The sequence below is a fragment of the Amblyomma americanum genome, chromosome 5 (assembly GCF_052857255.1).
Source record: "Amblyomma americanum isolate KBUSLIRL-KWMA chromosome 5, ASM5285725v1, whole genome shotgun sequence".
NCBI classification, from domain to species: domain Eukaryota; kingdom Metazoa; phylum Arthropoda; class Arachnida; order Ixodida; family Ixodidae; genus Amblyomma; species Amblyomma americanum.
The window spans coordinates 120,855,288-120,871,765 of record NC_135501.1 but is presented as its reverse complement, the minus strand read 5'-3'; the positions used below and the strand labels follow the sequence as shown (position 1 = coordinate 120,871,765).

Genomic DNA, 16,478 nt, shown 5'->3' with positions numbered 1-16,478 from the left:
CAATCAGGTTAATTTTTGTCTCGGTTCCGGTTGTCTGCTTTCAAGCAAACAACCGGAACTGCCATGGGGGCGTCGATAACGGTCACAATGGCTAATTTAACCATGGACGACGTCAAAAGCCGGGCGCTTGCCACCTTGAATCTCAAGCCCAAGCTGTTCCTTCGATATGTAGAAGACTGCATTTGTGTGGTGAAAACGTCAGAAGCAGAAAACCTCCCATTCCATCTAAATTCAACTGAACCGGCCATAGAATTTACAGTGCAATGTGAGCAGCAGGGCAGCCTGCCTTTTCACGACGTTCTAGTCACAAGGCACGACAAAAGCTTGCGGTTCTCGGTATACAGAAAACCAACCTACACGAGACGGTACCTCCATTTCAATTCGAATCATCCCACTCCCCACAAGGCATCTGTCATTACATCTTTATTGAAGAGAGCCGATACCGTATGTTCTTCAAATGAAGAAAAAAGAACCGAGAAGAACCGAGTTGTCTCTGATCTCCAAAATATCGGTACCCCAGTTCATTCATCCGACGCGTCCGCCCAAAGCAAAAAAACAAAAAACAAAAACATCTCTATTCCTTCCTCAAGCACACGCCAGAACCGGAAACGTCTTTGCATATCATACGTTAAAGGCGTGAGAGAGACGCAGGCTCGAATTCTCGGCAAAGAAGGGGTGCTAACAACGTACAAACCGGCTACCACCATCGGACGCTTCCTCCCCCGCCCGAAAGACCGTCACCCAAAAGAAAGGGCCCAAAGGGGTGTATACAAGATTCCCTGCTCAGTCTGCTCTGCCTGGTACGTGGGGGATACGAAGAACTTCGCCGAACGAATGAGGCAACACAAAGCGGACGTCCGACCAATGAACCGTCAGCGCAGCGCGGTGGCCGAACACTGCAAGGATTGTGACCAGCGACGGCAATATTCTACTGGAAACCGAAGCTGAACCAGCGCAGGAGGCTTCTGCTGGAGTAGTGGCACATATAACAGACACGAAGTAATGTTAATCACTCCATGGGGACACTTCCTTCCACTTACATCCATGGTTTGCGGCCATTGACCCGGAGGTATTCAACCCGAGGGCTTAAAAAGCCAAGCTGCGCCTCGCCCGTAGTCACACCTTGAAGAAGCGACCGAGCCGGTCCCGAAACGTCGTGTTTTTCAAAAATTAACCTAGTTGGCGTCAGTCTTTTTTGTACTAAAATAAAATCGCCTTCTTAAAAGTGTTATATCTATGGCTTTGATTAAAGTATTTTCACAAAAGACCATTTAAACTAATAGCGCTTTATAATTGCTAGCATACAGATTGAGCGTTTTATCTGCCCTGAACCACGCTAGTCATTTTCCCCTGCAGCTCTTAGACAAGCCCATAAAACCTGAGGGAGTGCACCGAAATTCCCGCAGTTGTCTATTCACTATTAAAGGATAACAGAGCATCGAAGACGCCGAAAATATGACCTTTTCAATCCGGCGCGACCTTGCATACTTTTATATTGTGAAGAAATTTTTAAACCGCCAGTTAAAAACAGACGTTCGATATGAATACGTAGTTCCTGCAGAAACGACCGTACTCTCCCTGCCTAAGCTGAGATCGCATCTTTATATTTAAGGTTATTTACTCAGGGATCAAACAGAAACGGAACGTTTTTAGCAAGTGCTCTTTTAGCTGATTATCATTGATTAGCCCCCTGTCACTTGGTGACGAGCATTTATAGAACTCAGAATAGTATTACATGCCTCTCACTTAGCCACTTTCGTGTTTGGTTCCTTATGCTTTGGTATTTTTTGAATTCAGCTCAGTTTTTGCACTCACATTAAGCGCTCGTTCCAGCATCAACCAGTGGTGCGCACACTTTGATTCCACTGGCGTTGCCTAGTTAACCTCCCTGCCTTTCCGTTACTCTTTCTCTCTCTCTCACTCTTGATACCACTGCTGCTGCCACGTGGCCACATCGTTGCCGTCACAAAACAATCACTCATGGCTACTCAAATTCTTTGTTCCAAATAAGTACAAATTTATTTTGGTAGAAATATAATGCTCAAATCTTTGCTTCTGCGTGTACAATAAAAGAATGGAGCATTTTGTTCGCACCATTTCTGTTTTTGAGCTTGAAATATTCCGTCTTTTCACTATGTTCAGCTTCCGTCGTTTGTTTTGAGTACCTCTCAATTTAAATTGTACAAAGTTAAGCACTTCGGGCCGCAATGATATTGTATTTCGGAAAAAAACAAACCGTAAAGTTTTGAGGACTGAAGTGTATACGGAGAGACGGGAAGGCAAAGAGAACAATTTCGCTGGAAACGATGAGAAAGTGGCATTGGAAACAAATCACCGATGTAAGCTTATCTAGGCGCGCTAAGGTAGATGGTTCAGGGCGCAACGCCATTAGCAAGTTTCCGTAAGTTAGATTTTGGTTGTCTTTTTCCCATAGGTGCATTTGGTTTCCGGCTTGCCGGTGACACATGCTAGACGACTGAAGTAATATAGTGCGTCTCTTTGTTGGCTCGTGCTCCGCTCACACGCAAACACGGTGAATTGGCGCTGACGCGACGCAGCGTAAGGTGGTCTCAATAACCAAGATAACAAAATGCCAGACTGGCGCCTTCTAGTTCGGCCTGCGGCAACGATAGCGTGTGCGTTCTAACACAGCCAAAGAGAGTGGACGTGTTGAGCGGCGGAGTCGCAATGGCGGGCACTTCCCGTATTCGTTTCGTATTTGCAGCTGGACTTCTACTCTGTGCTGTGAGCCAGACCAGGTACTGTATGCGCGCCTCACATTTTTTACCCACGCACTTTGTCATACTGCCTGCGAGGTGAAATACTAAATACCAACGTGTTCGAGGCTCCACACTGCAGTTCCTTCTTAACGGTAAAAGGCAATCAGCAAGCATAATTAAGTTTCATGCTCCTGTGAGCGGTGAAACCACACCGCAGAGACGACACTTAAGTGTAGGCATTATGCGAAAGCCTTCATGCTCTCGGGTTTTCATGCCCTCTAAAGAAGCGGCCGATGGCCAATTAAACCTGGAGTAAATCAGTAATGCAGGCCTAAAGGTTGCTTTCTCTAAACGTCATACGGGCTAATTATGAGTTATTTGTTCTATTTATGAGTCTTCCGACTTCGGAGTCAAACAGTGACTCAGGCTAGTAAGCGTGAGTCTAGTAAGCCTATAACCATCGGTTTGGCTGTGCGTTTCTTACTGCTTGCGTAGTGTGCGTGCTGTGTCGATTTAATGAAGGGAAAATGTATTTTTTGCACGCAACAAACTGCACGACTAAGGTCATGAATGATCGAAACTGCATTCGTGAGCACAAAATAAGAGGCGCAGATGGGTTCTCATATTTAATGATTGAGCTGCGGACAAAATATTTGCTGGATTGAGGTGAATACACCACTCCAAATAAATAGCAGAAAATCTCAAAACCAAAAGAAGAACGGTTATAGAATGGCTGCTGGAACGTATTGAGCGGTAAAGCTTCAGGGAAATGCGTCATGTTTTGTGCGCTGCAACGCTGAATCTTGCAGTTAGAGATGACATCAAGTGCGCTGCATAGAAGCTGAATGATAGCTGCCGAATTATATACTTACCGGTCCTATTCACTGCTGGAAGCTGCCGAATTATATACTTACCGGTTCTAATCACTGTTGGAAGCTTCGGTTGTGCCAATAAGAACTTCGGCCCGTAAACGAGCCGCTTGCTTTTTTCAGGTGAAATCATATTAACCATGAATATGATAATGGCATTACAAGAAATCAGCTCTGTTAATGGAGCCATTAGGCCCTTCTTCAGCAGTGAAATGATGCTTTTGCTATCTGCATAATATTTTTGAATAGGAAAAGACGCGTAGCAGCGCTCAAACAGTATGCGTATTTTTTCACTTTGCTGGAATAGCAAGTATTGGCGGTGTTTTAGCTCTGGTTAAACCTGGAGTGACGCCATAGCTTCAGCTGGACGAGTGGAACTTGGTAACGTGACCAATCACGTCGCAAACCACCTGATCAGCCAAGGCGCCGCGCCCCGGGTACCTGCTCCGCACCACCTGACCAACCACGTGATAGCATGGCGGCGCAGCCACAGGGTTGCGCGCCTCCTCGCTGAAGGCTCGAAATGGTACCGTAATGTAGCTATCGCTACAAACAGTGAAATCGTTCACTGTCCCGACTTCATCACTGCTGTCTTTGTAATAGGAAGCAGCTGCTACAGAGAAGTATTATAAGCGTCTGGTAATGTTACTGACACGAACTTTGCGCTGTTCCGTCTGTCTCGGTACTTCATATTAAAGGATTAAGAAGATGGCACAAAAGATAACATGGGCAGAGAAGGCGTAAAAAATGATGGCAACGGCTTCACATACAGCCAAGCTTTATTCGCGCATGCCTACCCTTTTATAATCAAAAAGACACCGGCCTTGTTTGCACGTGGAATTCTTTACTTCATGAGCCAACTAGCAAGAACTAAAGTTTTCTTTGATAATAATAATAATTGGTTTGGGGGAAAGGAAACGGCGCAGTATCTGTCTCATATATAGTTGGACACCTGATCCGCGCCGAAAGGGAAGGGATAAAGGAGGGAGTGAAAGAAGAAAGAGGTGCCGTAGTGGAGGGCTCCGGAATAATTTCCACCACCGGGGGATCTTTAACGTGCACTGACATCGCACAGCACACGGGCGCCTTAGGGATTTTCCTCCATAAAAACGCAGCCGCCGCGGTCGGGTTCGAACCCGGGAACTCCGGATCAGTAGTCGAGTGCCCTAACCACTGAGCCACCGCGGCGGGGCAAATTTTCATTGACCATACTTCATTTCTTTACCCGTTCAGCTACCCCAAATACTCCAATTTTTCGTTTTGTATCACTAAGATATTTGGCATTGCCAGCACGTGGTTGTGTTTCCTTCTTGATTGTTTTAGATGCTCGAGTCTTCAAAAGAAGCGTTTCGTGTCAGCTTTGAACGCAACAGCTCGATTAACAACATTCTCTGTACCGCTCAAGAACCACAACAACGTGAGTAAGGTCCAGTGTTTTGTCAATTATGCTGTCCTTAACGCCGGAATAGAGGAGATTAAAATATTTTCGTGTTAATTTTTCAATCCTTGCTATTGCTAATTTTGCGCTCCTATTTAAGGTTCCACAAATCATAGCGTTGACGTGTAGAAAGGCGTTGACAAGACGGTGCTTCGCATGTTATTTGCCAGAAGAGAGTAAACACGGAAAAGCTCTTCCTTGGCGCCACACGATGATTACTTGGAGTGGAGTGTGCCTTCAAAAACTACTGAGGATCAAATTTTAGAAAGCAACGGCAAGTAATTCGTAGTAATTGCTGTTTCCTTCTGTATCGGCACACGCGTGAAGCGTCGTGCAGGACTTCAATGCCTGCGCATTTGTAGCGACGTGAGCTTAGTGTTGATATTATTAACGGTTTAGAAAAGGGGCAGCGCTTTTTCATGGTGGCGTTGAGTAAGGGGGGCATCGAATTTTGGTTCCTCGTCATTCGGCGCTGAAGTCCGAAGATTTATTAACAACCATTTTGCATCTTTGGCCAAGTCTTGTAATATATCATTTAAAGTACAGTACATGCTCAGGCTGACAATATGGTGAAGAAAATATTGAACCGCACTTTTCTTGATAAATGCTGCAGCCCTTGAAATGTGGACGACGACGACAGGCAGAAAACACAAGCGCTAGCGGTTAAAACTCCTGAATTTTGTTTTAGCACGGGCAGATATCTAAAAAAACGAAGAAAGCTAACATGTACAGAGCAGGTCACAGTTTATTGGATCATTTATGTAGAATCTACATTACCAAGAAAATTAAGTTATATTTTTTACAGCGTTAGATAAGGCACGCTGGCACTGTCCTCGTTCAGTTTTTCTATTTACTAAGCTTGTGTAACGTTATATGTAAGCTGACGCTTCTTGTTGTGACCTTACATGTATATAAAGTAGAAATGCTGTCTTATAGGTGTAATGCATAGCTCATCAAGAGATAGCACTTTGCGCAAACTGCTGTGTGAAACACAAGTCTCTGTTCCTTTATTCTGAATTATTTTTGTGGCCCACATAACAACCGGACAAATTACACGCTAGTTTGTTCAAGATTCAATACTACGGCCTGCTCAGAGTGGGCACACCATGGCAACCATTCAAGGTCGTTTTTGACACTGCTGCCTTGACATGGGTGCCCTCTGTTGCTTGCAAAGATACCACCGAAGCTTGCCGTAAGTAGTTATTTTCATATATCGACAATGCAGAAGTCGTCATGTGATGATGACTGAGTCGCGGGAGCACACCCTGTTACGAGTTCTTGTAGCTGAATGTTTAAGCGGTAAGTCAAGTTAGTCAACAGAGGGAGAAACCTTACCGCTATGTTGTGTGAAAGTGGATGAACAACATTATAACACAATAAAATAGAGAATTATAGCAATTGCGTATAAGATTCTGCGACCTGAAAAAATATTAAGGAAGTACATTGCATGTGCAGCTAAGCGATGAGCCTTGATTTGCTTATTAAGCTGCGCAACTGAAAAAAGAAAAACTCTTCATGAAGTGAACAACTTGATTAATAAAAATAACGCAAACTTCCAGACATTTCAATGCCAGCCGGGTAAAGTGACTGTTATATGATAGCACACCTTCCACGAAGCCCTTAGGCCTAACTGGATTACGCGATGAAAGATGGTAGAGGTAGAAGCAATATGAGAGGGGACACGAAAGCGCGTGGCATCCTTGCTTTGTGAAGCACAGCCACCGAAATGCCATAAGAATTTTCTGCAAAGGCTCATGCCCAATAAGCATCGTTGGCTGCTATTTCTACGCATGAGGCTGGCGCCACCAATTCTCGCCGGATCGTGGCTGCAGTGCTACATGAAGCACGGAAGCCACGTGCTCTCGTGTTCCCTGTCATACTGCTTCTGCCTGTACATCCTTAAAAGGGGAAGGCACTCTCTGGTGGCTCAAACAAATGGAACTCCCCGTAGACGCGGCCGATTTGACCTGGGTCCACCTGGTTACCATTATCACAGAGTGTACACATTCCGGAAGGCGCGCTCGCTACTCTCTGCCAATGGCCCCTTTAGATCCGTCCACCCATGATAAGTTCCGCTGGGAAGAAATGCACAGAAGTGTCTCTCAAGACTCAAGTATATAATATAGCTGCATCTCGGCAGTGCTCCGGTATAAAATATAAACTTCGCGGCAAAACGTTTCTTGAAATTAAATTCAGCGAATTGAACAGAACCCGCCGCGGTGGCTCTGAAGTTGGGCCGCTCGGCTACCGAGCCGGAGTACCCGTGTTCTAACCCGACAGCGCCGGCCGCGTTTTCATGGAGGCGAAACGCAAAGGCGCCCATGTGATGTGCGATGTCAGTGCACGTTAAAGATCACCAGATGGTCCAAATTATTATGCGAAGCATATTAACGTAGGTTTCAGGCCTTCGCGCGACGCCCGGCGGTGGCCACCATTGACCCTGAAGTGGGGTCACGTGACATGACGTCACGTGATGACGTCACACAGGCTGCAGATGGGGCCTCATATCGCGCCGTCGGTCGCCTCCCGGCGGTGGCCACCATTGACCTTCAAGTGACCTTCAAGTAGGTCACGTGACATGATGTCACGTGATGACGTCACGCCGGCTGCAGATGGGGCCTCATATCGCGCCGTCGGTCGCCTCCCGGCGGTGGCCACCATATACCCTGAAGTGAGATCACATGATGTGACGTCACGTGATGACGTCACACCGGCTGCAGATGGGGCCTCATATCGCGCCGTCGGACGTCGCCCGGCGGAGGCCTCCACGCTTCGGTTCGCGCCGTCGCGCGCGACGCGGCGGCGGCGCCACCATCGCTGCATCACGTGATATGTGACGTCACGCCAGGGATGAAGCGGCGCGCGCCCGCCGTCGCGTCAGTCTCTGTGCCCGCAACCGCGCCAGCGTCTTTGCGCCGGGCGTGTATGCGGTCAAGATGCCTCCAAACGCTAACGACGTTAATAATAGGAATGCAAAACGAAGGCTGCAGCGTGCTACGGAAACCGATGAAGAACGCGAAGAATGCCTAGCCAAGCGGCGCGCTCAATATGCGGCTCGACGACAACGCTCCGAGGGTGTAAGTGAAGCCTCAACCAGTGATTCAACTAGCGGAATCGGCGACTCCGTCAGCATTTCTACCAGTTCGGAGCGCTGGAATGCCACTAAAGGACAGAGACGTGCCATGGAAACCATATTGAAGTCTCCCGTGCAGACTAACATTCTTTTGTCGGTGCGACGTGCAAACCAAGATTCATGCATTTACGGACCATAAGAGTGTGTTTGTCGGGCTGCAAAGAATAAAGTACGACGATTAACCTAAAACCACGTCTCCGTTACTTAGCCCCATCCACACTGAGGCAGCTGCTTAACATGCTTCGCATCCACTGGGCTTAACCTTGATAAGCCTCCAATTTTTTTTTAAAGCTCTCCACTACGGCTACTCGTTGTTCTTTTCTTCTTTCACTATTCCTTTCTCCCTTCCCTTACAGGGCGGTTCGGGTGTCCACTGAGATATGAGACATTTACTGCACCATTTCCTGTCCTCAAAATCAATTTCATTTCTGTGACATTCCTTGTGTGCTGCGAGGTTCCGCGTTCCACGGCGCGGCGTAGACGGAGACCCAGATGACAGCGGCATCATCAATTACCCAGCCATGCACTTTGAGTGACGACCAGAACGAAGGGACCCGCCGCCGTGACAGCGGCATCATCAATTACCCAGCCATGCTCTTTGAGTGACGACCAGAACAACCGGACCCGCCGCCGCCGCCGCGGGGAAACAGGCTTTATCCTCCCCAATTTCCGGGCACATTCCAGGACAAGGGAGCTGTCAGCGGGCCAGAGCGCGCCGTACCACAGCCGACGCTATGCGCTACCGCGAAGACAACATTCTTTCCCTCCTTCCCCTTTCGACGTGGGCTATCGCCGGGAAGGCACCCACAGCTTCCCGCCGTGCCTCGTGAACAAAAGCGCATTCCCAGAAGGGCCGTGACGGACACCTGTCATGGCGGACAGGCAGTACTCGCCAAGAATGTGGAAAGACAGGCGCTAGTGAATTAGCTCCGAAGAGAGAGCCTGTGTATACTCTCACTTGAGAGAGAGTGGTGGCGTTTTTGTTGTTTATTTAGTTTGTATTGTTAACAGACTCTGGGTTCGAGGCTAAGCCCAACCCAAGGGGTGGTCCCCATCTCGCATGTTATTTTGGATTGGAGAATTGATGCTTTGGGCGGGCCACTGGAAATGACCGCCCTTAGTCCTTTGTTAATCAAGTGCTTAAAAGCACATGTAAACGGATGCAGTCCAGTCTGAGCTGGGGCTCCATGCTTAGCATGTAATGTGATGCTACTTAGGCACTAACCTGCCCGGTCGATGAGTAAAGTAGTGCAAAGTTTGTTCTTTTGTAAATTCAGTTCTGCTTTTTCCAGTTTAACTCTCTGTATATGTATGTTGTAAAATTATGCTCTGCTGTCATCATCTACAAGCTCGCCTCCTGTTCATCTTCCAAGCCGAACGACACTAGAGGAAGGGTTTGTGAACCATCCTCGAAGAAACGGACGACTGCTGAAATTCTACTGCATACACGCTCAGGACGACATCGTTCGCCAAGAGGGCCTTCAGCGCCGAAGCCCGACGGCGTGCAGCTTCTGCCAGCAACCGCTCGAGCCCAACTCCGGAGCCACTCCATCGCCCCCATGAAGTCGTCGGCACGTAAGCTCGGACGCCCCAGCCTCTGATGTATAATCTTAATCATGTGTAATTATTGAATATACCTGTTTGTTTAAACTGAGCCATACGGTGTCTCTTTGCCTCTCCGTCCCGTGTGGACCTGCGCATTATGGGGGTCATCACACTGGTGTCAGAAGTGGGGTCTCAAAAGCAAATGTCCTCTGAATGCTGTGACATTCATGACTTCAAAATTGTAATCAAAAGGGAATCACGGGACTGATTGTGGGACTTTTACCCCCATTTGAGAGGCTTGAGGCACCGGAGGGCTTGAAAAAAAAAAAGTCTTTATCTGAGGGAGCTCCTACTCCACAGCCGTCGCTCGGAGCAAGCATGCTGGCATTAGGAAGCGTCATTCCGACGTTTATGAGAGATAAGACAGGGGTTCCAATCTGCGATTTCTTTTCCATGCTAGAAGAGATTGGGAAAATGGGGGGATGGTCCGATGCTCAAATGCTGGGAATGGCGAGGTGTAAGATGGCAGGAGCTGCTCATGATTTTGCATGGCGAGACGAAAAAGTAAAATCCACAAAATCATTTGCGGAATTTAAGAAGCTCGCGTTTGAGCATTTCGACACTGAACCACGTCACGTGCGGGTACAGAGGTTCCGTGACGCCGTACAGATGGTAGGGGAGGACGTGCGAACGTTTGCGTCGCGGCTTCAGCGCTTAGCGCGCGATACGTTAAGCAGGGAGGAGGAAGGAGACCAGCTAAAGAAGAAATACGCGGAGGATATACTTAAAGAGGAAATGACCGCTTTGTTCGTGGCTGGTCTGCAAGACCCCGTGCGCCGGTTCGTGCTCTCGCGCAAGCCGAGCAATTTCGACCAAGCCGTGGAGGCCGCATTGGATGAGGAACGAAATGAGGCGTTAACGACAGCCGCAGCGAGAGTGCGCGTCATAGAGAGAGCGGTGCTCAACCCTGAGGTTGCTCTCTTGACAGAGCGATTAGATCGCTTAGAACAGCTGCTATCTCAGCAGGTAGAACGCCAGGTTGAAGCGCGCGCTCAACAGCGCTCATTCGCTGGAAACCGGAGACCGCCACAAAGCTACAGGCGCGGTATGCGAGAGTTTGAAGAAATCGTATGCTTCGCTTGCCAGGGTCGCGGACACATCGCCAGGTTCTGCCAAAACGTGCGCCGTGGGGAGCCACAAAGAGAAGCAGGCGAGACACGCCCTAAGCAATCCTACAGCGGGGCTCCAGATACCGAGACAAAAAACTAGTTAGTCCTCCCCAGCCTGAGGAGCGTGGGGAGGGAGCAGTGGATGATGAGGTGGTGGTAGTTTGTGTGGCCGACGAGGCATGCCCTGTTTTGCGTTGCAAGTTAAATGGTTGTTGCATGGAATTGTTGATAGATACGGGGTCAAAGGTGACATTGCTTAAGGAGAGCAGTTTTACCACGCTTCGAAGGAAGGGGGACCGCGAGGTGTTGGAAGCGTCTGGTGGTATGGCAACCAAATTTGTAGGCATAACGGGGGATCCTCTTGGCATAAGTGGACTCTACCGGTTACACTTCTCTCTCGGCGGAATTGCATTGGAGCACCCCTGCTACGTATGCCCGGACACGGTGTCTCTGCCAAACGGAGTGTCAGGTATATTAGGGCAGGATTTTTTGAGAAAAGGGAAGGTAGTAGTCTCATTCTCTGAGGAAGAGGTTAATGCGGGCGGCTCAAAAGTTCCGTTTTTGAACAGGAGAGGGGCTGAGATTCGCATTACTGATATTGACACCCGTCAAACAGTGGGATCATTGGAGAAGGTATATTCGCGGGTTGCCGTCCGGCTGGTCGAGGAGGCGGTCGTCCTTCCTTGGTCGGAGCACATTTTGTACGCGTTTGTGCCTTCAGATGTAGAGAGCGGCGCCGTGGGAGTGCTTGAGCCGGTCGACTCTCTCAGCAATGGCCTGAAGGCAGCCGCGTGCCTCGTGACAGTTAATGACGCCCACAGAGTGCCCCTACGGGTGGTTAACTGTAGCCAGCAGCCACTGAGCCTTCCCAAGAACAAAACATTGGCTTTCTTCACCTCTGCGATAGAGCAACGTGAGCCCACCGATACGGTACTCGCAACTGTAGAGCATGCTAGTCCTTCGGCTGCTCCAAAGGTGTCGTTCGATCTTTCTCACGTAAAATCCAGGGAGAGGGAGGCTCTGGCTGGTTTGCTGAACGACTACTCGGAGGTATTCGCCGCGTCCAACCTGGATTTGGGCTGCTGTGGCGTTATAAAGCACAGGATAGAAACCGGCACTTCATCGCCCGTTTACCAGCTTGCGTACAGGATTCCTTACTCCCAACGTGAGGAGATGGAGCGGCAGGTACAGGACCTGATTGATCGCGGCATTGTCGAACACTCAAAGTCACACTGGGGAGCACCAGCACTATTGGTGGAAAAGCCAGATGGCTCGTATCGATTGGTAGTGGACTACCGCAAACTAAATGCCGTAACTCGCATCGATCCATACATACCCCATCCCCAATATACAGGAGACGCTTTCTCAGCTGGGCTCTGCCAGGTACTTCACGGTAGTGGTCATGGCGGCGGGATTCTGGCAGATAGCAATGGATCCGGCAGATGCCGAGAAAACGGCATTCAACACGCCCTCAGGGCACTATGAATGGAAAAGAATGCCGATGGGTCTGGCCAACAGCCCTGCTGTCTGGCAGAGAACCGCTGATGTTATCCTGGCAGGTCTTCTGGGGAGGCTGTGCTTCGTTTATATGGATGACATTATCATATACAGTGACAGTTTTGAGAACCATTTGCGCAATATTGAGCAGGTTTTGGTGCGACTAAGAGGAGCGGGTCTCAAGCTGAAGCCCTCTAAGTGCCAATTCCTCAAAAACGAGGTGAAATACCTCGGGCACGTTGTTTCAGCTGACGGCGTGCGACCGGACCCTGAGAAACTAAGGTGTGTCTCGGATTTTCCATCCCCGACTAGCGTCCGCCAGGTCCGGCAGTTTCTCGGCCTGATCGGTTACTACCGAAGGCACATAGAGGAGTTCGCCAAGCTCGCTAAGCCGCTCACCGCCTTAACAGCCAAAAATGTCGCCTTTCGCTGGGACGAAAACGCGGAGAATGCTTTTGGGGCCCTGAAAAGGAAGCTAATGAGTGCACCGCTGTTGCGCCACCCGGATTTTAATTTGCCCTTCGTTATGGCCACAGATGCGTCAAAGTTCGCAGTGGGTGCCGTGCTATCTCAGGTTATCGAGGGCAAAGAACATCCCGTTGCTTTTGCTAGCCGACAGCTGAGCCCCACAGAGCAAAAGTACGGAGCTACGGAAAGGGAGTGCCTCGCCGTTGTCTGGGCAGTAAAGCACTTCAGATGCTACCTTTACGGCCGCAAATTCAAGCTAGTCACAGACTGCCATCCTCTGAAATGGGTGATGAGTGTCAGGGACCCTAGCTCGCGACTCGCTAGATGGAATCTACACCTGCAGGAATACTGCTTTGAAGTTGAGCACAAGTCAGGAAAGACGCATCTGAATGCTGATGCACTCAGCCGCACAGCTGCCGTGGCAGCTATAGATGAGTTTGTTCCCGTAGTCGACCTCGCCGAATTACGCACAGAGCAGTGCAAAGATCCGGACCTGAAGCGAATAATCGAAAGCTTAGAGGACGCACCGTCTGAACCCGAACAGCTAGGTTATTTCATTGGCAAAGACGGCACCCTGTGTCGGCGCACGAGGCCAACCAGGAAAGGGAGACCAGAGAAAATCGCTTGGGAGAGAGTCGTCATACCTCGGTCGTGGACAGAAAGGGTTCTTCGCGCGTTTCACGATGCGCCATGCGCCGGTCATTTTGGCGTAGCGAAGACACGCAGGCGTGTGGAGCGTTTGTACTTTTGGAGTGGCATGCGACAGGATGTTAGAGACTACTGTGCGAAGTGTCATTCCTGTCTCGAAAGAAAAACACCCAAGGGACGAAGACCAGCTCCAATTCAGCCGTTCCCTGAGGTTTCGGCTCCCTTCAAGCGGACAGGTATGGACATAATGGGCCCATTGCCCACGACCACTTCCGGGAACAAGTACATTTTAGTATTTGTCGATCACCTTTCAAAATACACGGAAGCGGTAGCACTCCCAGATCAGAAGGCAGACACGGTTGCAAGAGCATTTGTCGAACAGATCGTGCTCCGACATGGACCCCCGAGGCAACTCTTGACAGATCGGGGAACGAACTTCGTGTCGCAGCTAATGAGGAGAGTTTGCGAGCTGCTTAAGATCGCTAAGAAGCAGACAACACCGTACCATACGGCTTGCAACGGCGCGGTGGAGCGACTGAACCAAACCGTGGCCGGGTTCCTGTCGCATTTTGTTTCGCGCGACCAGCGGGACTGGGACTTGTGGCTCCCGTATGCAATGTTTGCCTACAATTCCGCAGCACACGAGAGCACGGGCGAATCGCCATTCTTTCTTCTCTACGGCCGAGACCCGGACCAGCCTAGTGAAGTGCCAGAGGGCCCCCGTCGTGTCCCATACGCTTCACTAGACGACTATAAGGTTGAGCTAGAATCGCGCTTGCAATTGGCGAGGGACATCGCAAAGGAGTCCTTAAAGAAAGCGGCGAAGCGCAGGAAGGAGGTGCACGATCGCAGTGCTAGAGACGCGCCGTTTGATGTGGGGGACAGCGTGTACATTGAAAACTGCCAAAGGCAGATTGGGCTAGCTCGTAAGTTCCAGACGAAGTGGAGAAGACCGTGCGAGGTTGTCGAGAAGCTTTCTCCGGTAAACTTCAGAGTCCGAGACGTGAACCGGCGTTTGATAAGGATACACGCAAATCGCCTCAAGTCGGCACCGGTTCAGTATTCACGAAATGAGGAAAGGGAAAGCGCGGATTTTGATGGGGACAGAAGTGAAGCGGAGCGCGCAGATAGTTCGCAAGAAACGCCCTCTCCTGCATTTGTTCGGCAGGCGCCCGAGGTGACGGCCGGAATGCCACCGGATTTACTTCATGCATTGCTAGAAGAAGAAGTGCGCGAGGTTGCCGCGCAGATAACGCCAGTAGAGGCTCCTGCCACGAGCCCTCACGAGTCCCAAAGCAGACAAAGGGGCACAGACTTACTCAGTATGACTCATGAAGGCCGATATCCGCTGCGAAATCGGAAAGCTAAGTCGGACTAATGGCGTAAACAGAGCGGAGTTGTGAACTGGTTAGAATTGTGTAATGCCGCAGCTCATAACATTGCTATATGCGTATGCGTTAAGTTATCGGAGTTAATAGTTAAACCTTTCTGTCATTAAGTAACACCTTCACAGGAGAGCATGCGGAGCGCATGCAGAACCTGCCCTACTTCCTTTCGTTATCTATATTTTTGTCTGTGCCGTGATCGTGCTAGAAGTGGGAGCTCCTTTGTAACTGTGGTAAATTTATTTCGTCCAGTTTGGAATAGAAAGGAGAGGCTTGGGTGCTGAGTTTCATGTTTATCTGTAAAAGAAGATCAGTGCTGCCCCTGGAGACGCCAGTTATGACAGCGGAGGCATTGGTGTTGTGCAGTGGTGTTGAGTGCAGCGAAAAGTGTTTTGTCGGACGCACTGTGCGATTCAGAAAGACAAGGGGAGCTGCAGGGACTCAAATGTTCGGAGAATATTCTTCTGGAGGGTGAGCGAGTGTGACATTCCTTGTGTGCTGCGAGGTTCCGCGTTCCACGGCGCGGCGTAGACGGAGACCCAGATGACAGCGGCATCATCAATTACCCAGCCATGCACTTTGAGTGACGACCAGAACGAAGGGACCCGCCGCCGTGACAGCGGCATCATCAATTACCCAGCCATGCTCTTTGAGTGACGACCAGAACAACCGGACCCGCCGCCGCCGCCGCGGGGAAACAGGCTTTATCCTCCCCAATTTCCGGGCACATTCCAGGACAAGGGAGCTGTCAGCGGGCCAGAGCGCGCCGTACCACAGCCGACGCTATGCGCTACCGCGAAGACAACGTTCTTTCCCTCCTTCCCCTTTCGACGTGGGCTATCGCCGGGAAGGCACCCACAGCTTCCCGCCGTGCCTCGTGAACAAAAGCGCATTCCCAGAAGGGCCGTGACGGACACCTGTCATGGCGGACAGGCAGTACTCGCCAAGAATGTGGAAAGACAGGCGCTAGTGAATTCGCTCCGAAGAGAGAGCCTGTGTATACTCTCACTTGAGAGAGAGTGGTGGCGTTTTTGTTGTTTATTTAGTTTGTATTGTTAACAGACTGTGGGTTCGAGGCTAAGCCCAACCCAAGGGGTGGTCCCCATCTCGCATGTTATTTTGGATTGGAGAATTGATGCTTTAAGCGGGCCACTGGAAATGACCGCCCTTAGTCCTTTGTTAATCAAGTGCTTAAAAGCACATGTAAACGGATGCAGTCCAGTCTGAGCTGGGGCTACATGCTTAGCATGTAATGTGATGCTACTTAGGCACTAACCTGCCCGGTCGATGAGTAAAGTAGTGCAAAGTTTGTTCTTTTGTAAATTCAGTTCTGCTTTTTCCAGTTTAACTCTCTGTATATGTATGTTGTAAAATTATGCTCTGCTGTCATCATCTACAAGCTCGCCTCCTGTTCATCTTCCAAGCCGAACGACACTAGAGGAAGGGTTTGTGAACCATCCTCGAAGAAACGGACGACTACTGAAATTCTACTGCATACACGCTCAGGACGACATCGTTCGCCAAGAGGGCCTTCAGCGCCGAAGCCCGACGGCGTGCAGCTTCTGCCAGCAACCGCTCGAGCCCAACTCCGGAGCCACTCCATCGC

General features: G+C 49.8%; 1 protein-coding gene across 1 annotated transcript in view; it reads left to right on the top strand.

The window, feature by feature from the left end:
- The first annotated feature begins 2,608 nt into the window (after positions 1-2,608).
- The window catches only part of LOC144132639 (lysosomal aspartic protease-like), a 30,455-nt gene continuing 16,585 nt past the window's right edge, over positions 2,609-16,478 (top strand). The window contains exons 1-3 of the mRNA XM_077665192.1: positions 2,609-2,759; positions 4,913-5,006; positions 6,099-6,219. Coding sequence (XP_077521318.1) covers positions 2,689-2,759; positions 4,913-5,006; positions 6,099-6,219 — 286 coding nt within the window. The 5' untranslated portion in view covers positions 2,609-2,688. The remainder of the gene's footprint in view (positions 2,760-4,912; positions 5,007-6,098; positions 6,220-16,478) is intronic.